General features: G+C 44.7%; 3 protein-coding genes across 8 annotated transcripts; 1 reads left to right on the top strand and 2 right to left on the bottom strand.

The window, feature by feature from the left end:
- Window positions 1–277: 277 nt before the first annotated feature.
- Window positions 278–3,271, bottom strand: BTG4 (BTG anti-proliferation factor 4). 2 transcript variants are annotated; one of them, XM_015884064.2, is made up of 5 exons: window positions 2,099–3,271; window positions 1,602–1,794; window positions 1,225–1,362; window positions 864–1,059; window positions 278–713 (listed from the first exon to the last, which is right to left on the bottom strand). In XM_015884064.2, exons 2-5 carry the CDS (start codon window positions 1,772–1,774, stop codon window positions 543–545), a joined length of 678 nt encoding a protein of 225 aa, XP_015739550.1. In that variant the 5' UTR covers window positions 1,775–1,794; window positions 2,099–3,271; the 3' UTR covers window positions 278–542. The 2 variants fall into 2 exon arrangements, with proteins under 2 accessions (XP_015739550.1, XP_015739549.1); XM_015884063.2 differs by having other exon boundaries at window positions 1,602–1,797; window positions 2,099–3,260.
- A 360-nt stretch (window positions 3,272–3,631) lies between these two features.
- On the top strand, window positions 3,632–9,441 carry C24H11orf88 (chromosome 24 C11orf88 homolog). Of its 5 annotated transcripts, none has more exons than XM_015884068.2 (6): window positions 3,632–4,365; window positions 4,439–4,465; window positions 5,480–5,825; window positions 6,372–6,431; window positions 6,726–6,778; window positions 7,063–9,441. In XM_015884068.2, exons 3-6 carry the CDS (start codon window positions 5,538–5,540, stop codon window positions 7,121–7,123), a joined length of 462 nt encoding a protein of 153 aa, XP_015739554.1. In that variant the 5' UTR covers window positions 3,632–4,365; window positions 4,439–4,465; window positions 5,480–5,537; the 3' UTR covers window positions 7,124–9,441. The 5 variants fall into 5 exon arrangements, with proteins under 5 accessions (XP_015739554.1, XP_032304994.1, XP_015739553.1 ...); XM_015884067.2 differs by having other exon boundaries at window positions 3,633–4,365; window positions 4,439–4,480; window positions 5,477–5,825; XM_015884066.2 differs by having other exon boundaries at window positions 3,634–4,365; window positions 4,439–4,480.
- DDX6 (DEAD-box helicase 6) lies at window positions 8,275–25,343 on the bottom strand. Its single transcript, XM_015884062.2, has 14 exons — window positions 25,191–25,343; window positions 22,700–23,173; window positions 21,250–21,313; window positions 20,667–20,771; window positions 19,303–19,432; window positions 18,678–18,824; window positions 18,346–18,440; window positions 17,559–17,681; window positions 17,092–17,220; window positions 16,670–16,786; window positions 15,410–15,473; window positions 14,270–14,371; window positions 13,452–13,631; window positions 8,275–12,381 (listed from the first exon to the last, which is right to left on the bottom strand). The coding sequence occupies exons 2-13, from the start codon at window positions 22,897–22,899 to the stop codon at window positions 13,456–13,458; spliced, it is 1,452 nt and encodes a 483-aa protein (XP_015739548.1). The 5' UTR covers window positions 22,900–23,173; window positions 25,191–25,343; the 3' UTR covers window positions 8,275–12,381; window positions 13,452–13,455.
- Window positions 25,344–25,398: the final 55 nt, after the last annotated feature.

Raw genomic sequence — 25,398 nt, forward strand, 5'->3', positions numbered from 1 at the left:
CTCCTGGCTTCTTCTGACAGGTGAGCTGTAGCCTAGGAGCCAGGAGGAGCCACAGGATCATCCCTCACAGCTGTACAGAGCAGAGCTCCACACCTTTGCTCCCAGTGCAGCTGAGCAGTGCCCTGCTGCCCTTGTTACCTCAGCCAGAAGGAAGCAGATATCCACTCATCCTCAACCCTAAGGGTGTATTTATTTATTATCAATCTTCCTTGACTTGTGTTTTGACTAAATACCTCTATTTAAACTCCCTTCAGGCACCAAGAGGTGATTGGACAGCTTTTAAAAAGAAAACATGATTATATTTATTGATATATATGCATTTCCTCTTTAGTTTACAAAAAGCATCTCACGTTAATTTTCAGTCTTGTTAACATTGTTAAAATATTAAAATGTTATTTAAAAGCCCAAAGTTTCAATAGTACAGAGTGAGAGGATAAGGAACAGACAGTAAGTAAAGCTCTCTTTTCATGAAGCTCTGTAGCACCTTCATCCCACAGCACAGCTCAGTGTTAGAGGCTGTCGGAGCAGGGACAGCCATGGATCTACCGCTTGGTATTGATCCAATGGTATCTATCAACACGTGGTCCTGTGAAAGCAACAGTTGGCCTGAAGGCTTTGTAAGCCCTGTGCTGGGCATAGGATGAGCCACTCATGTGTGTCTTCCTATGAAGATACTGGGACCAGGACTGTACGGGTGTCTTGCAGTAGTCAAACTAGACAGCAAGAAATGAGACAGCATTAAAGATGTGTTTGGGCAAGAAAAGGGAGATTAGTCTGACCAATTAGTCTATTGCACCTTCATGAAGGAGCATCCAGGACAGATGGTGGCTCTCACCAAAAGCGACAGGCCATCATGTATTTACCTGATAGACACTGTTAGGATTGCTGACAGTAGGGATAGCTTTCGGTTCCCTGCTGAAGCTCTCCTCATCCGAAGAGGTGCCAGAAGGATAATCTAGAGCTGCTCTGTCAACAGCATAGTTGATCTGCTGCGAAAGCTCTGGGTTCTCCTCTCCTTCAAAGTGAGCAACCGTGAACGGCCGGTTCTTCTCTCCATACCTGGAAGCAAATGTGTTTGTGCCACTCAGCTCAGGACCAGCGCTGCAAACACTACTCACCTCACACCACCAAGGAAGCACAATCAGCCTCCAATAACAGGCCTGGAGAGGATGAGGTTCCCACAGAACCCAACAGATTATGGCATCAGTCGCAAGTTTAACTCACCTGCAACACACTTCAAAGGGGTCAACCCACAGCGTCATCTCTTTTGGCAACCCAAGCTTGTTGAAGTCCACATTACTCTCCACACAAGCTTGTTCCAGCAGTGGATCTCTTGCCTGATGCTTGTTTATCCTTATACACCTAGGTAAGAACAGAAGTGCAGGTGGAACTTAAGACTTCACTTTGCAAGCTCTACTCCAAGAAATAGGATTAAGTTCACCATATTTCATCTTGATGGTAGTGCAAGTTCTCATTTGTAGAGGCTATCAGAAAGTTAGCCAGCAACTCAACTATTCTTAGAAGCTTTATTTATTATAGGAGTCAGTTTGAGACCACTCAAGAAGTCAGGCCCTCTCCCCTTCACCCAAGGGCCCTCCTACCTGAAGGCCTGTCCTCGGGATGGGTTGTCCAGGTACCAGTGATTCTTGTACTTCTCAAACAGCAACGTTGTCAGCTTAGCTGCAAATCTCTCTACTTTGTGCTTGCTCAACTTGTCTTCCCTTTTTATCAGCCTTGTGATGAAGAAGACCGTAGCAGCAATTTCATCCTTCATCTTAAATCCAAGTGCTTTAACTGCTGGAGAGCCATCAGGAGAGATGAGATGCTACACTGGATTGATTTAACAGCATTAAGGTGCTATCAAGTTCTAAGGAGGGACGTTAAAACCCACATCACATAAAGCTTAAATAACCTAAACTACTAAAGAAGTGGTTACTTCAGTTCAGGGTATGACACCAGTTGAACACCTTCCTAGAAAGCACTCACACTGCACTCATTGAAATATAAAAGATTACAAGGTGCTACTCCTTAGCCAGCATTTAGTACTGCAAACACCCAGCAACACTCACAGTTACTTCACAAAGACCACAAACGTTACCTTCTCAGACCAAAGTTGTTGAGAACCTGAGGTATAGCTCATGAATAGCTCCAGAAACCACAGAAGAAACAGTTTTAGTGCTACAAAAACCTATAAAGCTTTTACTTGCTATTTTTCTTTTTTTAATTAAAAGAGAAGAAAAATCATAGGAAACCTCCTCCCAAAAACACCCAACACTGCCTTCACCATCACACCACTGCAGCTTGCTCAGCCTTTATATACAGGTGGCCCTGAGGGCTGTAATGGCATTCAGGTGTGCTCCATTAGTAGATCAGCATGTGGGGCTCCAGGATACTCCCACTCTAGGTGGTTTATATCCCAGTATCAGGTTTGTTTAATGGATTTTCACTTCCATCAGCCTGATGGATAAACACCAGTTCAGTACTGAGGTGAGTAAATGGAATAAGTTGTCACAAACTCATTTCACTGCTGTTACTGGGTTTTGTGCTGCAATGCTCCTTTCCCTATGAAGGTTGGTGCACACAGGGAGGTGGTGGAGTCACCAACCCTGGAGATGTTCTGGTTTGGGTTTAGTTTGGATGCTGTGCTGAGGGATGTGGGTTGGTGGGAGCTATTGGTGATGTGTGGGTGGTTGGGCTGCCTGATCTTGGAGGTCTTTTCCAACCCTAGTGATTCTGTGATCCATGACTGGATTTATTGTAGTTATCAATGTTCATGTTTTGTTCATGAATTTGTACCACCAACACCGGGTATCAGAAAGCTTTCAAACAGAATGACAAGGTGAAAAGAGCTGTGTTTGAGCAGGTTCTTCATTGGGTTGCAGGTGATGCAGCCAAGCAATCTGAGCTCTCCCAGGGCTGGTTGTGCTCTGAGGAATGCATCCATCGATGGGTTTGCAGAAGACTTGTTCAGACAGGCCCTTAGAGCTGGGAAATTCCATGATAAAAGAAGTGACCGAATTGCACAAAGGACAGTCAGAGAGCCCTGAATGGCCACAACACCTCCGTGCATTGAGTTCATTGTTCCCATAGCTCACAAGTACTGTAAGCAGCAAACAAGCTCTTCACCTGAGTAACCAGGCTGGTCATGCAATAAGTGCTGTTTCCTTGAGTTGGATGAATGAGCACATGTGGATGCCTTTGGCTAAAGGGGGCTGCTGGGTTCTTTAATCATTACTGGGAGGAAGAAAATAATAGTAATAATACAACATTAGAAAATACTGCATTGCTGTCTCTGGATACTCATGGGATCATAAAATCATATAATGGAATCATGGAATGGCCTGGGTTGAAAAGAACCATAATGGTCATCTCAATCCAACCCCCTGCTGTGTGCAGGGTCACCAACCAGCAGCCCAGGATGCCCAGAGCCACATCCAGCCTGGCCTTGAATGTCTGCAGGGATGGGGCATCCACAGCCTCCACCTCCAGATGCACCCAGAGCTCCATGAAGTGAATGGAAATCTGTCCACAGGCTTCAGTGGAATTCAGGTCAGGCCTGAACTCAGCACGAGCATTCCTAGCCAGATTAAATAGTGGGTCTCCTGGTCACCAGGCAAGCCTAGGCATGAAGTGCAACGGGAAGAGAGTCAGATGCAGTTTCTCTAGTAACTGCCGAGCAAACCTAGAGCAAACAGTTTCCCTTGGCACACTGCTGGCAAGAGCCAGCTCTGCAGAAGCTTTTGCACTTTTGATATGGAGCACCAATAGCACTCAGTGCATCTTGCTGGTGGCAGCCTTCCTTCTGCACAGCACCTGCAACTACAGGCACCTTCAGGACAGCAGCTGAAGTCACAACCATTGATGTGAGGTCAAGAACCGTGAGATGTTTCTGTAAGGGACAACATCTGAGATGGCAAATCTCCTTAGGGAAAAGGCCTCTCCGTCTGCTTCTATGGCACCCAAAGCAGCCTGAAGCTGCAGGTATCACCCCAGAGGGATGTGCTGGACCTTCGGAGCATCAGACCTGGATCTCCCCTGCAGCTCTGGCCCAACCCGCAGCCATTTGTGCACAGGAGAAGGCAGAAACTTGTGCTCCGTATTGACTTTGCCCATAGAAACCTCCTCTGCAACAAAGCTCCCTGTCCCAAGAGCCGTGCGGTCGGTTCGGAGCGTTGGGTCCATCCTCCAGGCACCAGCCCTGAGTGACCATGGAGACAGAGCGTACACAAAGGCTGCAGGCGTGGGGCTGACCCACAGCCAGGCTGGGGCCACTCCAGCACTGACATCCCATGGGGAGAGATGAGGACCCAGGTGCCACTGTAGGGTCCATCCCATCCCCGTGTCTGCCTGGGAAAGTGGTACCCGGTGGGTGGAAAGAAAGGAAAGAAGTTACCCATTTTTCTCTTCCTGATAACTATTTCTGAGCATTCTGTTACAGATTCAGCCCCAGCAGGATTTTCACAAGGTGAGCTTCTCAACGGTAAGTCCTGAATCTTTTTTATCCCCCTGCATTTGAAGAATACAGCAGTTATGGTTGAAAGCTTAATTTTCATGCAAATCCCTGTAACCTGATGGGCTCTGTGTCATTGCAGCAGTAAGTCTGCATACAATACTTCCATGGCATTATCAGTTGCATACACATGCATTGGACATGAGGCACAATTAATTATAATGGCTTCTGCTTATTCCACTTTGTTCTGCAGAACAGACTTTCCCATTTCTTTGGTAGCACTGCAGAGTTTGGGCTGACAACCTCTATTCCTGTATCCCTGGGGAAAAGGGAGATTTAAGGCAATAGTTCTAAGGGTGGCCATGACCGCAATGTCAACTGCTGCTGTAATAACACATGGAGTATTTTAATATCCGTTATTGGAAGTGCTTCCTTCTTTCTCCAGGTCTGAATGCCGTCGTGAGAGCAGTGCTTGGTTTGCAGGCAGTGTAGTTAAGCTGATTGTACCCAGCGCCCCGCAATCACTAAACTCACTGCCATCAAAACAAGGCACAGGACGCCGCGTTGCAGCCTTGCTGCAGCCTCATTCCTAGTGCAAAAAGGGTTCACTTTTCTTTGCTTACATCCTTATTTATAACACAAACTTAATAGTGTTGTAACCTACAGTAATGCTGGGGGGTGGGGAATGGGTGTTGTTTGTTTTCTCTTATAGAAAAACCCAAATATCATGAAAGTAGGAAGAGCAGCTCATCCATCAGCCTGGTTACTAGGCAGTGTAGTTAGCTGATTGCCACCAGTCCCAATCACTAACCACACAGCCAGGTAAAAAGGCTTGGGGAGATGCCCAGTGGGAGCACATGGGGATTCATCATCTTTGCCCTCAGGACATCCCAGACACCTCTGAGCAAAGGGAATCTGATCTCAGCCTTGCCAGACTTTGCACTCACCCATATATGTTGCAGAAATGTAATCCAGCCCCATGAGGTTTTTACTCAAAACAATTTTTTTTACCATCATTCTGACCAGCAGTGCCTTGCAGAGCAGGCAGCGCCGTCCTCAGGCTGTGGGGCAGGAGTGGGGCCACCAGATGGAGAGGGGCCATCAGGGCACAGCCCCACACAGCCCCACACAGCCTGACGGGCCCCTCATCTTTGCTGACTCGAGCCCAGCTGATGTGGAGTTCGCCCGCATCTTCTGGAACACGGCCATGCTGCCGCCGCTGTTTGAGTCCTACCTGGGACCCGCCAACCTGAGGCATGAGGGACCTTCCCTTGGGCAGACCCCATCCCTTGGGCAGGCCCAGACCCAGGGATGGACCCCATCAGCAGCTCACAGCGTGCAGGAGGCTGAAGCAAAAGAAAGATACCGTCAGCAGGTAAGAGCTGCTCAGCCCAACTCTGTTCCCATCCCCGTCCCTGATCTTTGTGTGTCCTTTGGTGGAGCTCTGGACCTTTGGAAATGACATTAAGAGCAGTTCCCAAAGCAGCCCTGACCTGAGTAATAGTTCTGCAGACAACAGCTGGCTGTGCTTCCAAGACACTGAAGTGATCTGTGGATAGAGCCCTTTATGGAAGCCACTATTACTCTAACCCGCATATTAAGCGACTATTACTCTAACCCGCATATTAACGTCCCATGTATGGACCACAAATGCACACAACTAGTGGAAATTAAGGCAACTAGCACTAAATACATGGCCAGCAATGAAATTTCAAAGCTCTTAACACTGTAAATCTGAGAAATCCTTGTAGCCCACTTAAAATAGGAAGCCCTGCTATTGCCTTACCCTTGGAATCTTAGGATGCTCGCACTGGCTGTCAGCCTCAATGAGGAATTTCAGGTTTATGTTGTGAGCATCGTGTGCTAAAAGCTCATTTATTTTTTTTTTCTGAGCTCATTTTGGTAAATGTTTCTAATTCAGGCCAAGAAGAGAGAAGAGATATTGGCTTTGCTGAGGAAACAGAGAGAAGAAAGGATTGCGGTATGTCCTGGTCCCTTTGCATCCTTACAGTGCAGCTCCCAGGTCTGGCTGGATCTGCTGAATGAATGAATCCTCGCAGCCCCTTTGCTGTGCTCTGAGGGCTGACGTTTCTCCCTCCATTGTTTCCTTCAGCCCTAATTCACTCAGTACAGAGCAGAGATGGGTGAGGTTTTACCCCAGATGAGGTTAAACTTCTGTCCTTCTGCAGGACATTAATACAACTGCACTGTGTTTGATAGGAGCGGGTAGAAGTGGAAGGAGCTAATGATGATCAGAGGGTCTTTCTCTTTTCAGAAAGAGTTGATTTCTCGTCCACATAAACCAAAGATGAGAAGTGACCAAGTGAGGTAATGAAAACACCGACGCTCTCCTATCCAAATAGCCAGGATCTATGCTGGGAGATGAGATGTTCCATCTTAATTGTCCTTAATATTGTGAAAACAACTGGGTTTTATCCTACATTAACACTTGTCATGACAAAACTTAGAAGTGGGAAGGCAGGACGTGCTGCTGCTGTTCTGTTCTTTACTCCTGTACCCTCCATGTGTGCTCCATTTGTTTCTCAGTAGGTCATAGAATCATTTTGAATTGGAAGGGACCATTCAGGTCCATTCATCTCTGTTCTTTGCAGTGGGCAGAAGGCGCCTGAAGCAGATCATGAGGACCAGGAAGCAGTGAAGGCCCTCAAGTAGTTCAGCCCAGTTCTGGAGGTGACGCCCTGCGCTGCTCAGGACTTCAGACTGTACATCTCTGCTTTGGTCACACTTGTTGCTTACACCGAGATGCAGCACGACTGGGATGGGACTGCAGCAGCTTCTCAACCCAGCCCAAATTTCCCAGTTCTGTTTAAGTTAAAAGGAACAGTTTGAGCTTATTGAGCTGCGGTGCTATGTTGTGCTGTTGGTGGATTTGGAAGCCCTCTTTATTGCTCAATTACTTTGCGTCCTACAGCACTTTGCTCCCAGTTGGGTTCTTCTATTGGAAGAGAAGCAGGTAGCAGGGTGTGTATCCGCCAGTAATGGAAGCAAACAAAACGCTGCTGTTTGCCATGGCAGTATAACAAGGTTTTCTTTCCTTCAGAGTCAGTACAGAATCATTTTGCAATGTGTTCAGCAGACATCCTGCCATAGACTATTTCCTTTGTGTCAGGTGCTGTTCCTGGAACTCCTGTTGTACTGGTGGAGCTTTGGGATCATCTCAAAGGCTCAAGTTCAGCCCTAAATCCAGGTTGAGTCAGTTCAGTCGCTCAGTTATTCCTTGTATTCAAGGCATTTCCATGTGATAATAGTAAGAGTTGTGTAATCTCTTTGCTTTCCATGTGTTCCTTCTTCTTCTGTTTCTTCCCTTCTTCTTCTCCTCACTTCTCTCCATCCTTCCCTTTCCTTTCTCCCTTTTCCTTCCCTGGGATGGATGTGAAGGCAGGGCATGAAGCTGACAGGACCAGGCTCTGCCAGGCTGGGAGATCAAAGGCACAAACCAAAACACCAAGTAAAGCCCAGAGCACTTTATTGATGGTCAAACGTCAGCACTGCTATTACAGACAGCCCATGGTCTCCACTCACAGAGGTATTCAAAGCCCCAGCAGGGAACATGGATGATCCCATGGAGCCCAGCTCAGCCCCATGGTGTTGGCTGAAGGTGTGGAGCTTCCAGCAGGGGGGTCAGACTCACTGATCTCCACTGGTCCCTCCCAAACCCTCCGGTTCTGTTGCTCATTCACAGCATCCCTCAGTGCATGATGGAGGCTGGATGCTGCTGTAATGCATGACGGGGGGTTGGTGTGCAAGGCAGGAGGGTGGCATGGTATGGGCTTAGCATGGAAAAGAAAGACATGAGAGCGTGCTGGTGATCCAGGGAGCTTTTATTGAGTTTAAATCAACAAAAATCAGGATTTTCTCATGTCGTATTTTTGCACTCTGAACTCGTGCAACTCCCCGAGTCGGTGCTGTGCCACAAACACATCCAGAAACACAGCCCAACCGAGTGGCAGCTCCGCTGGACAATTTGCCAATTACCCAATTGAACCAAAAGCCAATTTGCCCCTCCCCCCACCCCCCCATTTGCAATGATTTGTCCGTGTTGTTCACTGATTAACAGCAACTTTCAGCTTCTTGCCCAGGGAGCGGTGGGTGACGACAGCCCACCTCGACCGCAATCATTTTATCTTCAAATAAAGTTTGTTTTATTCTGTAACGGGAACAAGGACTGTTTTCTTCTCCTGCCACCCCTTCCCTTGAATTATTGGTTAAAATACAGCAAGGCTGTATCTTAATAAACCCATCCCTCCCACCACCCCTCCATACCCTTCCCTCGCTTTGTCTAGAGCAGGGTTTAGAAACGCTTCTACACGGACACGTCGACAACACAGCAGTGAGCTGAGCAACACACAGCACAGCCTTACCACCAAGGCCAGCTGCACGCTCTGCTCCAGAGCCCTCATTTATCATCAACTCCAATTAGAGACTGCAAGCTGACAGCAACTGGAAATGCTTGTTGTGCCCAACCTTCACAGCAGGATAAGGCCACTGTGGCATCCTGCAGCCCAGGAACCATGGCAGGTCAGTACTCTGCTCAAGGCCTTCACCCTTCCCATCACTTCATTCATTACAACATGTGAAGTGTTTCTAAACCCTTGGAGCAGACAACCCCCCCCCCAACCCAAGTAAAAAAAAAAAAAAAAAAAGAAATCAAAAAAATCAAGATCAGAATGAGATGATTTGATACCAACGTGTACACAACAAATTCATATCGAGCTTCCGTGTTCTTACCCACAACAATAACAAGTCCCAGAGGGCAAAGGAAAGATGCTCCCATCTCATTCTGCAAATTAAAACATGTATTTGAGACCAACCCACCCCCCACCCCCCGTGCAGGGAAAGCCCTCACAGCAACTGCGCTGTGCAGCTGCACACCCTGAGGCCAGCCTAGAAAATACACTGGCTGCAGGTTGGTGTCAATCTCCTTGCAGCCATTTTAACTCAACTGAAAGCGTTTTAGACTTCTGGGAGAGGAAAAAAAAAAGTAGAATTGCTTGTATTGATATTGTTGTCCTCTTTGACAGAGGAAGCATTTGGCCCAAGGGCTCCTCTGTTGAAAGAGACCAAGTAACGCATAAGTGTAAAGGCTGGCGTGTGACTAGAACAAGAGCAGGGTGTCACAAGGAATCTCTAGAAGATTGAGATGCAATTAATCCTGGGGAGAAAAAACAAAGGAAAAAAACCCTAGGCTTACCCTAGTCAATTTGGAGCATCTTTCCATTTGCTGGATCGCATCTGTTAGAGATCGTCTATTTAGCACCAAGAATAGGCTGCTTCCTGCGTTACTGGAAGCAACCCACAAATGGTGCCCCCGACATGTCAGGTAAGTGCCAGTCCTCAACAAGAGGCCAAGTTTATAGTAATACTTTCCATTTAAAAGTTCTGTGCTTCAAGAGGGACCATCAGAGAATGGCACCGGGCTCACCTACCCCACATCCAAAGCAAAGCACACGCACCTCACTCAACACTGCTATCCTGTTCTTGTTACAAGCGTGTGCCCTGGCAAGATACAAAGCTTTTATTTACACTTCCCATGTCTTTGTCGCACTAAAATGATCCCTCTGCTGACTCTGGAAATAATCCTAAGCTGGCTGCAGTACAAGAGCAAGGTTTTACTTTTGGTCAAAGTTACCACCCACAAAATCCCACCCCCCGCCCCCCTCCCAGCACCCCAAAGTTGTTTACATTTAGTACCTGCCAGTCAAATGTAAGCTGTGTGGCTCACAGTTACCTGTGGCCGAGCTCTTGAGTTTGTTGTACTCTAGTGCAGCATTTGCTACAGTTACGGAGTCACTGCTGACCGAAAACAAAAAGAACCAGAACAAAAATAAAACCCCAAACAAACCACCCTTTCCATCATCTTGTAAAGCTGTTGTCAGGAGGCACCTGGTTTGGTGTGTGTGTTCCTCGAGGCAAAGGACAGGTTAAGTCTGCCTTTTGGTTCCGAATATACTCAGAAGAAAAGGAAAAAACAAAAAGTGTGGGAGGGGTCAAAAAATAAAGGGAGAAATTAAGACAATTCATTAATTCCTGCCTCAAAGTAAGCAAGCATAGTGTGAGTGCGGCATCGCTATACACAATACATGAGCAAAAGGGATTGCGTTCATCCAGGTGCCTCCTGATGCTGTTGTTGAACAGGCTAGAAGGGAATTTTTAAAGTTTACAGTTTGATTTGTCTCACTCCTTTTGCCTGCAGATCAGGCCAAACATCAAGCATGGTGGGAGGGGCACAATTTAAAGCAACACCGCTTGACCAGAAAGTGTTCCAGCAATACACAGCGCAGAGTGACAGACAGCAACTCGTGCCTAAACAGAGCAGGTGGCGAGCAGCTTTCTGCAGCTCCTGACACTTACAGGGCGGGCTTCGCCTTTCCCTGCTCACCAGAAGTCTGTATTGAGGTCGTGTTGGGCAGAAAATACACAACGCTGCAGGAAATCAATCGTTCCCATCGAGCTCCAGAACTGTCCGTTTATGCGTCTCGGTTTCCTATGGTTTCTTTTAAACCCAAATCCACACCTTACGCAGATACTGCTCAGCAACGCTGACACCCGCCGGATCCCCCTCGTGCCATGCAGAACACGGGTCACGGCACCCTTCAGAGCTTGTAAAGTTCCTGAAGTTTCTAAGGGGGAAATAGAAGAGTATCTCCACAAAGCTAAGCAACAGACTTCTGAGACCTCAGAGCCTTGCAAGTAATCTCTTCCACACGAGTGGTACAACAGCGCTGCTAACACCGGAGCAAACCCACCCTGACCAGGGACACGCAGTGAGGCCTGCTCTGCTTGGAGCTCAGAGCATTTCTCATCGCTTAGTGTTGCAGAAAACTGAGCCCCTCTCATCTTTAGCTGCTCCCATAATCAGTCACATCCCTTTAACCCCAGCAACCTTCATAAAAAAAAAAAAAAAAGTTATATATGAACCCAAACAGGAAAAAAAAAAAATTATTTACAAAGTTTGTACAATATACACATCTGAATTTCTATGGGACACACTGCACCAGAGGAAAGAGGGCCACAGCTCTGAAACAAGTCTACGTATCAAGTGCTGGAACTACTAATGGAGACTTATGGTAACCAGTCTTTAGTGTTCTGCTAGAGCATAGGGGTTTTCTTATGGCTCCTGCAAGAGATGACAGGCTACTCTTTCCTTCTGGAGCTACGATGCTGCACCTAATCAGCCCAGATTTTAAGTTGGTTTTGTTTTAAATACAGGTATTTACAGTGTGGGTGAACTGCAGATGCATATCAACTCCTCCAACTAAAGAACAACAAAAGAAAAGAAAAGAAAAAAGTTGAAGACAAAAGTAGTATTACCAATAAGTTTCACCTCACAGCCCTGGCCTCGAGTACTTGGAGAGGAAGAGAGGGGGGAAAAGAGGGGAACTTTGACCTGAAACCAAAAACGGCTGTTGATTCCTCGGGCTGTGTCGGAAAGGTGATGTTCTGAATGGTCTCATAGCATAAGGCACTTTGCACGAATAAGTAAGAAGCTCTTTAGCTTAAAAACAGATGAGTAACCAGGGAGAAGTTGAAATGCACTCAGTAGATGGTTGGAGAATTTGAAATCGCAGACAAGCTCGTGTTCAAAGATTCTTCTCTTTTCAGGGTTTCTCTTCTTCCCTTGCTGCCCCTCCCACCCAAAGAAAAAACAATTTAAAACCAGCAGTTAGTGCAACTAATGTTCAATCAGCACACAGTGCAAACGAGTGGAAAAACAAAAAGCCATTCCTCCTTTCATCTTCTTTCTTCCTTGCTGCCAAATTTGAAAAGAAAAAAGGCCGAGCTCTTTAGTCTTCATAGTTCCAAAATGAAAAGACGAAGAAAAACCCACAAAGAGAAGGGTATCCCCAGAGAAATGATGTGTCACAGATGTGGATCAAAGGGCTTCACCTTCTGGCATATGTAGTCAAAGCCTGAATATATAAATACACAAATAACACCTGCAATTAAGTCAGGTTCTGGTTTTGCACAGAGCTAAGAAATGAATCATGCTGACTGCAGGGCAGCTCCTGAGAAGCCGCCGGCATTGGATGCAGTTCGAGAACTGTCCCTCTGATGTGCCACTATGACCCAACTTCTCCCCCCAAGGAAGCCGCCCAAGGACCTTGCCCAGCTTCACAGTTTGATTTGCTTTATTTATTTTAAAACATGGAGAAAGCTCAGCCAGCAAAGCAGAGGCCACAAGTCACCTGGACATGACCAGCTGGCTGGGGCTAGCCTTGAGTTATTCCAAAGAGATACAGGTTTTGCTTTAATTCTCATTTTAATTAACAGACTGTTTCTTTGGCAATTTTTTTGTTAACTGAGAGTAATTGCAGCAGCTTCATTAGAATTCTTAATTCATGATCTCTAAGACAAGATGCACTACAAAACTCCTTTCAACCCAAATGGTCTGTAGCATCTCAGCTAGTAACAGATGAAATATTACCCTCTATTTGCTGTGAGAATAACAGCTTCCTTGGATTGTGAACTGACTCAGCCTTTTTTTTCCCCTCAGACAGCAATCAAAAAGTCACACTTCCAAAGTCCTTGCCAGAGAAGCCTCATTTTCTTTTAATGCTATGTAGACCTCAAGTGGCAATGAAGATGAATTACAGCTCTGCTACCTACTCAGCTTACTTGCAGAAGTTCTATGAATCAAAGAATGCAAAACAAATATGAGGCACCTATGGCTTGAACCTGCTCCTCTCAGCTGCTGAGATGAACAGGCTGTTCTGTTGGTGCTATGTTCTTAAGAGACCTATTTTTCACTCCTCACCTTCCTGATAATCACTTTCTGCCCCTACTGCTCAGCTAAGAAATACAGAAAGAACTCATTAGGCTGCTCACAGCCATCCTGTCACCAAGCAGGATTCTCCTCATCTCCTCTGACAGCCTATTTCAAACCTTTGTTTTCACATTCCAAGACTCTTCAGCACATCAGTTTCCCCTCTTCCCCCACAATGACATTCCAACACAACTACTCAAGTCAGCACATACGCACATGGTTACTGTTTCTCATCTTCTACAGGTTCACTGTGATATTCTGCCACGTAAAGGCTCTTGTCAATGTTGCTTGGTATGGGCTTTATTTCAGTTCCCAGCTGCTCCTCAATACTTTTCAGGTTGAATCGATCATCGTAGGTGATCAAGTTGATGGCCAGGCCAAGATGTCCAAAGCGACCTCAAAAAAGAAATTTAAACTGAGTAACAGGAGGTTAAATGAAAAGCCTGCAGATTCTGCAGGTGTTATTAACATCGCTTTCTCATTATAAAAGTCAACCTGGACCCCTGCAAGCTTCACATCAACATCTGATAAGGACTTTCTACTACCAAGTAAAAGTCTTCCACTACTGCAGTGTGGAACTTGAGGTAAACAGAGTTCCACTCTTCACTGTCATCATCAGGGATATATCTGGAAGCTGTCCAGACATCAGAAACAAACTTTGGAGCACAAGCAGAACAACAAACAAAACACACTATGCTTTAAAAAACACAGAAATTAAGTTTTCAATATAGAATCTTCCTAAACTGCAAACAATAAGCATTGGCGAGTTCCATGAAATTAAAGCAAAAGGTGCTTTTTTCCCTCATTTTCTTTTTATTTTTGGCCTAGGCTCTTCAAGCTCATTTAAAGAGCACGGCCATTAACTCAGGTATTTGTGAAGAAAATCCTATGCCATCATCCCTGTAAGTAAACATCAGAAAAAAAGCTATTCCAAATAATTATCAGTACAGTGATAGAAAGCAGAACCCAATCAAAGCATAAGGAATATTACAATTATCAGCAAAGCTGTCCCTAAAACATGTTTTTCCTCTCACCTGATCTGCCAATACGATGGAGATAAGTCTCTGCCAGCTTTGGAAAATCAAAGTTTATCACCACATTCACAGCTTGGATATCAATACCTCGGGTAAACAGATCTGAAAGACAACACAAGTCATGAAGAACATTAACTTCCATGAAATCTAATGCTGGGCTGGGAAATTTAGCCTTTGTGAATGTTGGTTAGCACTAGTTTCTAAAGACAAGCCCTTTCTGTGTATCAAAACATTTGACATAAATTCTGTTACAGCCTCTTCCTGCTCTTTATCCATGTTAAGCATAATAAAAACCGAATGATCAAGACATCAAATCTTCAGTTCTAGGTAAAAAAAATAATTCTCATGAAGCCAGTTTTTGCACTATTTTTGAGCCGGTCAGCTTTATATAAGCATCTTATCAAATAAGGCACACACTGTCATTTTACAACAGACTTGAAATGTGAGCTACGTCCCATCAACTGAACTATCTCTGTTTCATTTCAAGTGAGTTTTAGTAATGCAGCCAAGATACAACTCAGGCCATATACAGACCAATCAGAACTGCAAAGCATTTGGGAAGTGATGAAGAATCAGTAAATCATTATTCAATAATGCTAGCCACAGTTCTACCTACAGTTCTTCTACTATTTCATATCCAACAATTTATAGGACACTCAAATGTTAGAACATAAAGAAAACATAACTGAAGTACAAATTATCATCACAATGAAAGGATTTGTTAGCAAGCTGCACCACCACAGGTTGCCAAAAAGAGAAAGCCTGTATGCCTACAGATTTAGGCTGGATGTCAGGGAGAAGTTCTTTACTCTGAGAGTGGTATGTGGGCTGTGGCTGCCCCGACCCTGGAGGTGTTCAAGGCCAGGTTGGATGTGGCCCTGGGCAGCCTGGGCTGGTATTAAATGAGGAAGTTAGTGGCCCTGATTGTGGCGGGGGAGGGTAGTTGGAGATTCATGATCCTTGAGGTCCCTTCCAACCCGGGTCATTCTGCAATACAGGAGCACTGCAGCCCGCTACACACAGGTATGACAAAAATTCTCTTACTAAAACAGATTAGTTTTATCACTAAGCAGTTCATCAATTATACCTGGGCTAATGGCTACTCTACCACAACCTTCAGAAATGCATAGGGGCTCTTACCAGTGCAAACAAGATTGCGGCATAAGCCATTTCGGAAATCGTGGAACACGCGGTTGCGATGCTCCTGGAAACACATAAATAAACTAATTAAAGAACAGTTATGACTTTCAGTTGAGTGCTCAATTTACAACCACAAATCCCACGCTCGCCCCTTCATGAATATCAGCTGAGTCTAAACTCCTTGTTCTGCCTCTTAATACCAAAACTTCTTTTGTTCCCAAGGTCTATTTTCATTCCCAGTGTTTTGACTATCATCTCTCCTAGCTCCATGCCAAATGCTGTATATTAATACCTTACATCCTAAAAATATATTCATGAGCATTGACATAAAATCTGGAAACATCCTTCCTTTAAAACTCAAAGTAACTCCATTTTCCACTGCAGAGCATTTTCCACCACTGAATCAGTGATGGTATGAGCCAAGTGCCTGCGCAGACTATTCTCTCACTAACAAGCCACACTGGACTATGCAGATTAATAAGCAGTTTCATTTTCAGAGAGTGAAATGAACAAGTTGCAGTGTCCCACTCAAATAACGATGCCTCCATTTTTTTTTTGCCAGAAAGATAAAAATAAGAGAAATGAAAACCAGGTCTCAAGCAATCCATCTGCACAGCTGTGTTCTCAACACTGACATCAGCTCCTTTTCTGCTTAAATTACTGCTCCATATATAGCCCAGCAAAGGTTCGTATTGTCAGTCCAATGAACAGCCAGGTGTCCATTAAAGCTGTCGTTTTAATTTGTTCTAGTTTACATACAAAATGTAAGATATTTCAAAGTCCTACCACCTTCCACACATCACTTCAACCTCTTGTCAGTGTCTCCAAGTTCACTAGCTAACAAGGAAAGCTATAGTGTGAAGCTTGAGTACATGAGCTACTCTACAAGTAACATAAATCCCTGTGCACCAAAACCATGTTGCTATTTTTCATGTTTACAGCAAGGCCATGGGTGCAAAACTGCTATGCAGTAATAGTTGGTACTTTCACTGAGAGCTTTGATCAAAGCTGTCTCCCTGACTTCTCAGATTCCCCTACAGCCGTGGAGCAAGATGTGCTGCTTGCCAAGTCACGCTGTGAGCTCACACTGGCTGAGTACTGCTCTGTTTGTATTCCTAAATACCAACTGATCAGTTTGGAAAGAGCAGAAAAAAAGTCTGGACACAAAGTGGAACTAAAGCAAAATACATTTTTACAGCACACATAAATTTAAATAAACCTGAAGAACCCAGATAGCAACTGCTGTAACTTTGTACTTACCTGCCTCATTTTAGCATGGATATAGAAGCAGGAATAGCCCAGCTGGGAGATCTTTTTGGCTAGCAATTCAACCCGTTGAGAGGAGTTGCAGAAAATGATCGACTGGTTGATCTGGAGCTGGAAATATAATCAGAGTGTTCAGTAAACATGGAATTTTCACAGCAAATCTAAGGCATGCATCTAAATCCCTTTCGAAAAGAGAGAACAGGTGCTACAAACAATTCATAACATATATTTCTGAACAACAGGGGAAAAAAACTTCAAGGTTCTGTAGCACAAAAGTGCAGAATAAGAATTATTTTTAACTCTAGCTCACAGCATCATTAGTACATTTTGTCATGGAAAAACCTGTCATCCTAAATCTTACTATTTTATTTTGAAGTGAAAAACTGCTTTTGTAGGCTCTAAACCCTATTGCTTACCCTGGAAAACAGCGTATTGAGGCAGTGAACCTTCTGACGCTCAGTTACATAGGCATAGTACTGGGTAACTCCCTTCAAGGTCAGCTCCTCCATCAGATTAATCTCATAGGGTTTCTGCAAATGGGAATTCTGAAAGACAAAATAAAATAAAGCAGGCGTATCTACATGCAAAACAGCATAAAGACATCCTGTCCTCTGGCACACTTAAACTGCAAAGCACGAATGCACCACCCAGACACTCTGTATCTGTCATGAGAAAGGGCAGGTAAAATTTCAAGAAAGTTTATGAAAGATTGCTTATAAATCCAAGGCATCAGACCACACTAAAAGCAATTACCTTCTATCCCATATTTAGGCTGATATATTAAACCAAGAAAGCATGACTGTGTAAATAAAAGAACACCACTCACTCGTGTACCCTATGTACAGTGTCACAATCATATGTACAAGATTCCAACTGCACTCACCATGAACTTCTGTACACTCAGAGGGAAAGTGGCTGAGTAGAGCAAAATCTGTCTGTTTTTAGGTAGCGTGAGAATAATGTCTTCCATTATTTGAACAAAATCTTGAGACAGCAACTTATCTGCCTGTAACAACAAAAGTACAAAATACGACATTAAAGAGATGGGACAGGCTCCCAGTCCTCTGGTAGTGTAACACAGCAGAAAGAAAACACCACCAGGAATAGTCTCCTCCCCAGCTTCACTCCCTTTGGAACAATCACTACACTCTAAAAGATATTTGATTTAGCTGCTGGAACCAGGATTCACCACTTAAAGGAAGTTTACATTTCCTGGTTTTCAAAACTGTTTTCAAAACAGAATCAAATTAAAGAAAAATAAATAGACGCCAAGAGCTGTCATAGGATTATTTTCTCAACCTTCTCACTCAGAAGCCTGTAATCTCTCAGATGTTCATAAATCAGTTTATATGAACTTGTGGTAAGCACTACTCATTTGTTACAAACCGAAACTAAACAAAATGCATTCCCTCCATTCAGAAGTGACTGTTAATCCGTTCCACAGCAACAAAAAAGTAAACAGAAGTCAAAACCTTTTTAGGAAAGCAACCTAGGAAAATTCACACCCAGAAAACTTCTGCCAAAATACCTTCTCAAACCACCAAGAAATGATTTAGCTATAACCTTGATATCCTCAAGCAAAACTACTTGTTGATGTGCATAATGAGGTGGCTGGCTGAGACACATCACTGCTTTAACAAGTGAAAAATGTTTTAACATGAGCTACTTGCCTCATCCAATACTATCATCTGGACATGCTCAACTTTTGCTACTCCCTTCTTGATGAGATCGAGAATTCTTCCAGGGGTAGCTATCACCACATGCACTGTGGAGTGAGAAGAGCAAAAAAAGTTAAGGCAACTCAGGCAGTGTTTCCAGCATTCAGAGACATGTTTTATACCAAGCATTTGAGAGAATAACCACATACAGTGACAAGGACACACTACAAACTATTTTCTAACAAGCAAACAGTAGCACAGGCAAAAGAGAAAAGTACAAATTCTCCCACCCAGGATAAAAGCCCCAAATAAACAGTAACTGTAATGCAACAAAGTGCACCAACCTGTATCATCAAGCCTCATTATGTCATCTCGTAAATTGGTTCCTCCTGTTGTTGCCATCACTTTGGCACCTCCCATGTGTTTGCTGACTTGGATACAGATTTGACTGACCTGCAGGGCTAGTTCACGGGTGGGAACGATCACCATTGCTGAAAGTTAAAAGTATCAGCATGAATTACTATTAACACACAGTCTTAAATACTTCCCTGTAGAACATAGAAGCTTCACAAAGCCATATTTCAAAGTTTTGCAGTTCCACTATAAATATCCTGATAGGTATCTATAGAAGTCCTAGAAGCTGCTCAAAACAAGATAAATTCCACATGTGCTCCCTCACACTCGCTCCACACAGCTCTCCCAGCCACCACATGTTTATTACTCCTAATCTGCTTTCTGAGGCAAGAAAGTAAAGTCTGGAAGATACCTTCCAATTCAAGTTCCTGAAGGGAAACTTGCAACTTATAAAATTCCACCTTCCCTCTACCATTCCCCATGTACTTGCTTTACAAGTGTGAGCAGACAACCTACATCACTGCATTTCATCAAACAGCTTTTAGATTCAAGTCTAGACAGTGAGCAATAATACCACCACCTGGATGCAGCTAAGGCAGACCCATCCCAACTGACCTTGTATGTTGTCCTTCTTTAAGTCTAGCCGTTCAAGTAAGGGAATGAGGTAGGCTCCACTCTTGCCTGTTCCATTTTTCGCTCTAGCCAAGATATCCCTACCAGACAAAGCAATGGGGATGCTCTCCTCCTGAAATGACAGTCAATTCATGAACAATCACCAGCTAGGCTCACTAAAGAGATTAACAAAATATAATTCTCCTCACTAACAATACAACATTACATGTTTATTCTGTGAACAGAATATCCTGCGTGTATTGTGCTCTCACAGATGGAAGGAGTTAAATCTATCAGCAAAGAGTTCTTCAACACAATACAACACTTCTGCTCCCAATATCCCAAATAAAGTTCTTAATGTGCTCTGTACTGGGTACTGCAGGCATGGTAAACCCACACTGATACATCAGCAAAAAGTAATTTACAAAAAAAATTTAAAAAAAAAAATTGAGGAGACAGTGACAGACAGAAACTCCTCCAACAGAAACAGACATGCATCTCTTAATGCTGGAAACGCATCAGCCCATGTAATCTCAAACCTGCATGCTTCTGTGATTAGACTTTACAAAAGGGAAGCCTGCTAGTTTTGAGACTTCAGCCATTCAGAGAGAGGGCACATGTACTCTTCAGTTTGCTCTCCTTCGCAGCAACAACTAAACAACCCAAATACCTACAATCTTTTCATTTAGAAAAGGTGATGTGTTAGAATCTACTTGAAAGAAATAAGCCGTAGCTTCCTTCATTCCTTACAGAGATAAAGTGGCCCAGTTGTCAATGATAACTCTCTAAGCAACAATTGAAAATAAACCTTGTCTCCCCAGCAATTTCACACACGTCAATTGTTACTCGTAAAACAACTCTTAAAGAGGAAGGGACAGAAAAGTAAACTTACTAACACATTAATCTCTCTCCTATAACCTCTGTTATGACTCCTTCCAGATGTGTATGATAAAAAAAGCCAAGAATGGGTGGTAATGCCACACAGATACCTCTATAACTACAGATATGCAACCTACAGCAAATCAAAGTTTTCCAGGAATGTATAAGAACAGCCCTGTCCCCACTGTGACTGCTATGGCTACTGATGCTTCTGAATGAGAGGAACACATTGATGTCTCCACAGCGAAAAGGAAAATCAAAGTTAGTTTCTCTAAAATCTCAGTCAATCCCAATCTCTTCATCAGCCAACAGCTATGATTTACTTGGAAATCAGTGTTTCTTCCTTCCTACAGTCACAAAATCCTGCTGTTCAAATCCCCAGTTTCCCCGAGCCATGACACAAGCATTCACCATTTAAGCACATGTAATATCAGTGAGTTTATAATAATTAAGTTGCTGCTTATAACTAGTCTGTTTATTATAACAACCTGAATAGGAGATGGCTTTTCCCAGCCCATTTCAAAAATTCCCATCAGCAACTCCCGTTTCAAACAGTAATCTTCAAACTCATTTCCTTTTGTGGAGGTCACGTCCTGGATAATCAGAAAAAGCACATCCATAAGATTAGGTCACACAACCCACAGCCAAGCATCAGTCAGACCCGAGGAGAGGCTGCTTATGCAGGAAGATCAGAAAGCATGTTCCATTACTAGACAGGAGTTCTCACTTATCAGTACAATATCATAAAGTAGAGAAGTAAACATTAACTTTCCAAAAACCAAATACAATCCTGTGAATATACACAGACATCTTTTGATTTCTGCCTTGCAGAAGACACTGGACCCAAGCTGCAACAGCAATAAAAAGCAAGAAACACATTAAACAGTGTTATTGAGCTTCACGAGAGAAGCATCTCTCCCAAGTAATTTTAAGAGAACAGATTAATTTTACAAAGCAATCCCTCATTTAAAACAGCTGAGCAAAAGCTTAAATGCTTTTGAATCTTGTATGACTTTTTTTTCACTGCAGCTTCTCCCACAATTTCCATTCCTACAATTCAGGAATCCTTACAGAAGTTTTGATTCTCAAATCCTTTGGAGGGAGTTTTAAAGTCTTCTTCCAGTCATCGCCAGGTCTACAGCAAAACAAACAAAGACAAAGACTGGTTTAATCATTTGATTTTGCATTCTGATTTTCTTGGCAAGTGATTGACATGTGATATTTTCAGCTATAAGCACCTACAGGTACAAGCTCAAATCTTTTCTGAGCAAAGTGGGATGCAACAGGCAGGAAATGGGAAACAAAGGCACTGAGCAGCCTGCCAAGTGCAAAGCAAACTTGGGAGATCTTTATCCTGTCATGATTCAGGTCCCCCTGTTGGGTCACCAAATCAGTCCACTGGAACACAGATTTCAAACTGAGCACTGACATACTGACATAGTGATGTTAAAGTAATAAGTAATAAATCCACACATGTATATTTCAATACTGGTGCTAAAAATAATAATAATAAAAAAGAGAGACCCACATTTCTGTGTTCAGGAACTGTCTATTTGATATCCGTGAGTAATATAAGATGAAATTATTTCTGGGGAGAAAACTAAGTAAACACACACTCCATTTGACTCTCAGTGAGATTCAGACACTCTTCCTCTCTGAAAAGCCCCCATACAGAAGAAAACAAGTTCTCCTCCTCCCCAGTCCCATTTAGGAGTAAGTTCTGATGAGTTCTATTGGTAGTAACCCAGTTTAAAAACACCACAGCTGAAAATGTGTTAAGCAAACAGTAAGAGCTCGGGCATTCCATTAGGCACTCTCTCAGGCAGGGAAACAAATTCATGTTGCTTGGGTGCAGTGGCAACTATGGGAGGAAAAAAGTGAGCTGCTATCGTAACATTCAAGTCTCACAGGTCTGAGATAATTTCCAACCAGTATGTATTATTAGCACACTTCCAAAAGCAGTTTGATGGGACAAAAGAGACAGACAAGTGTCATAAAGGTACCACCATGTCCTGGCTTAGGCTCTGACTAATTGAAACTGGAGTGTTGCACCAGGGAGTGCACTCACCACCATTTAAGTTCAATGACAAAAGAGAACTGACTGGAAGGTTTCTCACCACAAAAGAGATCTGCAACAACTAACCCCAAAGCAAGCAAAACTGGACTAAGATTAGGCCGTGTTTCCTCCTTTGTCTTACATTTCTGTTCCTTCCCACACCACTTAAAATGAGCAAAGAAAACAGGATGCTGCTGCTCAGTGGGCTACTGCTGACAAGCAGCTACATGTACTGAAAAAGCAAAGCATCAAGCTCAATTTTCACAACAAATAAACTGCAAAGGTAAATGTCAGAGAGAAGCTCACACCTGGAAATACAGCTTTCTTTTCATAACACACATTCCAGGAGACTTCTGTCATCAACGTCATAAAACAGAAACAAACTTTAAAAGCATGTACCCAAGAAGGCTTTCCTCCAGATACCATTTAAGCATTACTCTTAAGGCACTGGATACGAATACTTACTTAATAGTGGTGGTCATGCTCTGTGCTTGCTGTTGGGTGCCATTGTTAATTGTGTTGGCATTTTTCAGCTGGTTCATCTGTTGCTGAGTCTGTGTGCCTCCACCTCCTGGGCCCCCGCTGGGTTTCACAGGGCCTCTCAACTGCCCGTTCTGACTGGATAGACCCATTATAACAGGGTTCTCTGTTCTGGCCGTGCTCATGTTTCTATGTTTAAAGATGTCTTTTTAGACTTCAAAACTTTGAAAGTCAGTACAGAAACTGTAATAACAGTTTATTAGACTCTCCAAAATGAAGAGATAAATAAGTCTTGCTCAATATATGAGTCCTTTATTGCAATGCAGGCAAGCACCTGTAAGTCACTCAAAAGTAAAGTAGTAACTTGCTCTGATGCACTGTGGATCAACTTTTTTTTTTCTTTTAAAAAAAAAAGCCCTCTAACAAAGCTGAGTTATATCAGAATTCACTTCCTTCAATCTGAAAGAGAAGCAGACAATCGCAATTAATACACAGACTTTTGTACACAGTTTGTATTCTCAAACAGCCCACAGAGCAGCCCATCATCCAAACATCACCTCTTTGCAGGCAGCACACAGCTCGGTTATTGCTTTTCTGTTTCCTCAGCACAATGAGACACATATCAGACCTTTTCCCCCCCGCTGTGAAGCTGAGCTGAGGTCACCAGAGATGATTCTGTAAACAGCTTTCAGTTGCCTTGCAGGAACGGCTTGAAAAATACTACCTAGGCACAAATGATCTCAAGTGTTTCGCCTGTTCTTCAAGTTCCTGCACTGCTGGGACACAGAAAAACCACCATCCTAAGCAACAATGTTAGGCACAAGCCTTTGACAGAAGGCAAAATGACAGCATCCAAAGGAAAGTATTGTCAGGCCTAAAGAAACATTCGACTCCAAATGCCCTTTTTAAGTGAGATTGAAATGATCTTTAAGAATAAAAAAAGACTAAGTTCCTCCAGCTCTGATTTCTCACAGCTTATTCACAAACTTTTTTAATTGGGTCGGGATTTAGCTCCATTTGAAACAGGGAAGCCCATGGTATCATCGAGCTGAAAAGACAGAGGCTTCTCAGTGAATCTAAGCAACCATGCCCAAATGAAGCAGTTGGGAAAATACATTTATAGCACGTATCTAACTGCCTGCTCACGCGTTCGGCGTGACGTTATCGTCCAGCTGTCAGCACAAACTGCACTCAGGAGTTGGAAGTAGATTGTCTTCAAAGGTCTCCAACCTGAAGAGCTCCATGATTCTAAGGCAACATTTGGTACACGATGACTTAACTCTAACATTGTATTTGATAAAACCACAGAGATGACACAAAGTCTGCACCTTATACACAGAAAATAAGCATGGCCCAGAGCTCGACAGCTCCTTACAACACACTGAAGGAGCCGATATACTTTGAGTTCAAAACCTTGCAGAGGAACAGAAAGTGGTGCTGCAGGCCTGGACAGTTTGACGTCACGGACAGAAAATGCAAAGGAAAATCTGCTTGTTCCCCTCCCCCCCCAACAAACATTTCTTTGGAAAATAAAAGGTGTATTAGAGAGCATTGCGAGAGACTGGAAAAGGAATGTGAGCTCCTCTCACAACGCCCAGCTGTTTCCATACACATCAGTTATAATTTCACGGTGAAAGTTTAAAATCGGCTGCTTTTCCTGCCTAAAAACAGTTTCAGACTCTTTGAAAAGAGAACTCTCCTTCCCATTAACTTGGTAAGAACTATGAGAACCAGGAAAGTAATCTCAGGTTTACCATGATCCAAACAGCAGCTATTACTCAAACATTAGCAGTACAGAGACCCTCTCGGTCCGTTAAGGCTCCCTATGCTTTCAAAGGACGCTCAGGATCAAACAACCCCTCACCAAACGCAGCGACTCCCCGCACTGCTCGCCAACAACGCCACCATTTCACAAACGCTCCGACGGACACAAGGCCCCGTACAACAACTTTCCCTTCGGGCCGCAGCCCGGCGGCCGCCCCCCAACCCCGTAGGGTCCCGTTGTGGCCGCAGGTAGAGCGTTGTGCCGGGCGGGCCCCGCACAAAGCGGCCGCGCCATCCGCCCGCGGGATGGGAGCCCCACGGCGCCCATTGTCTCCTGCGGACCCGGCGCCCACAGCGCGGTGCGGAGCGGCGCGGCCCCCCAGCCCCGCGTCGGGCCCAGCGCCGCCCGCTCGCTGCAGCTGCGCCACACCGGGACCTCCCGCCCGCGAACAATGGAGCGCTCCCCGCCCGCGGCCCCACGGCTCGGGCCGGCGCAAAGCCCCGCCGCGGCCCCGCCCCGCGCTGCTGCCCCGCGCTCCCACCGCTCCCGGCGCTGCCCGCCGCCCCCCGCCCCGATCGCGGCTCCTCACCCCGCCAGGCCTCGGCTCTCCCGTGTAGCTCCGCAGGCCGCAAAGCCCGGCCGAACGGCGGCGACCGCCCCGCTCCGCTCCCACGGGCCCGCGCCCACCCCGTGTCCCCGGCCCGTCCTCACCGCCACCAGCCGCGCTCCCCCTCGCCCAGGTAAAAAAAAATCCTCTCGCTCCCGCTGGGTGCCTTGTTATGGCGACTCGACGCTCCAAGATGGCGGCTTCCTCCTTCCTCCCGTGCGCCCTCCCCCTCCCGGCAGGGCAGGGCACGGCACGTCGCCCCGCCTCGCACGCACGGACGCACGCACGTACGTCGGCACGTACAGCACGCCC

This window comes from Coturnix japonica, chromosome 24, assembly GCF_001577835.2.
Source record: "Coturnix japonica isolate 7356 chromosome 24, Coturnix japonica 2.1, whole genome shotgun sequence".
Classification (NCBI taxonomy): domain Eukaryota; kingdom Metazoa; phylum Chordata; class Aves; order Galliformes; family Phasianidae; genus Coturnix; species Coturnix japonica.

Coding starts and splice junctions, on each gene's coding strand:
- BTG4 (XM_015884064.2), bottom strand. CDS start 1,774: ATGAAGGATGAAATTGCTGCTACGGTCTTCTTCATCACAAGGCTGATA. Junction 1,363..1,601: donor TCCCGAGGACAGGCCTTCAG/GTAGGAGGGCCC, acceptor GTTCTTACCTAG/GTGTATAAGGATAAACAAGC. Junction 714..863: donor ATCCTAACAGTGTCTATCAG/GTAAATACATGA, acceptor CTTGCTGTCTAG/TTTGACTACTGCAAGACACC.
- C24H11orf88 (XM_032449102.1), top strand. CDS start 5,430: ATGAGGTTTTTACTCAAAACAATTTTTTTTACCATCATTCTGACCAGC. Junction 6,432..6,725: donor AGAGAGAAGAAAGGATTGCG/GTATGTCCTGGT, acceptor TTCTCTTTTCAG/AAAGAGTTGATTTCTCGTCC. Junction 6,779..7,062: donor ATGAGAAGTGACCAAGTGAG/GTAATGAAAACA, acceptor TGTTCTTTGCAG/TGGGCAGAAGGCGCCTGAAG.
- DDX6 (XM_015884062.2), bottom strand. CDS start 22,899: ATGAGCACGGCCAGAACAGAGAACCCTGTTATAATGGGTCTATCCAGT. Junction 20,772..21,249: donor ATTTGAGAATCAAAACTTCT/GTAAGGATTCCT, acceptor CTGATTATCCAG/GACGTGACCTCCACAAAAGG. Junction 15,474..16,669: donor TCCATGCTAAAATGAGGCAG/GTAAGTACAAAG, acceptor ATGTGTTTCCAG/GAGCATCGCAACCGCGTGTT.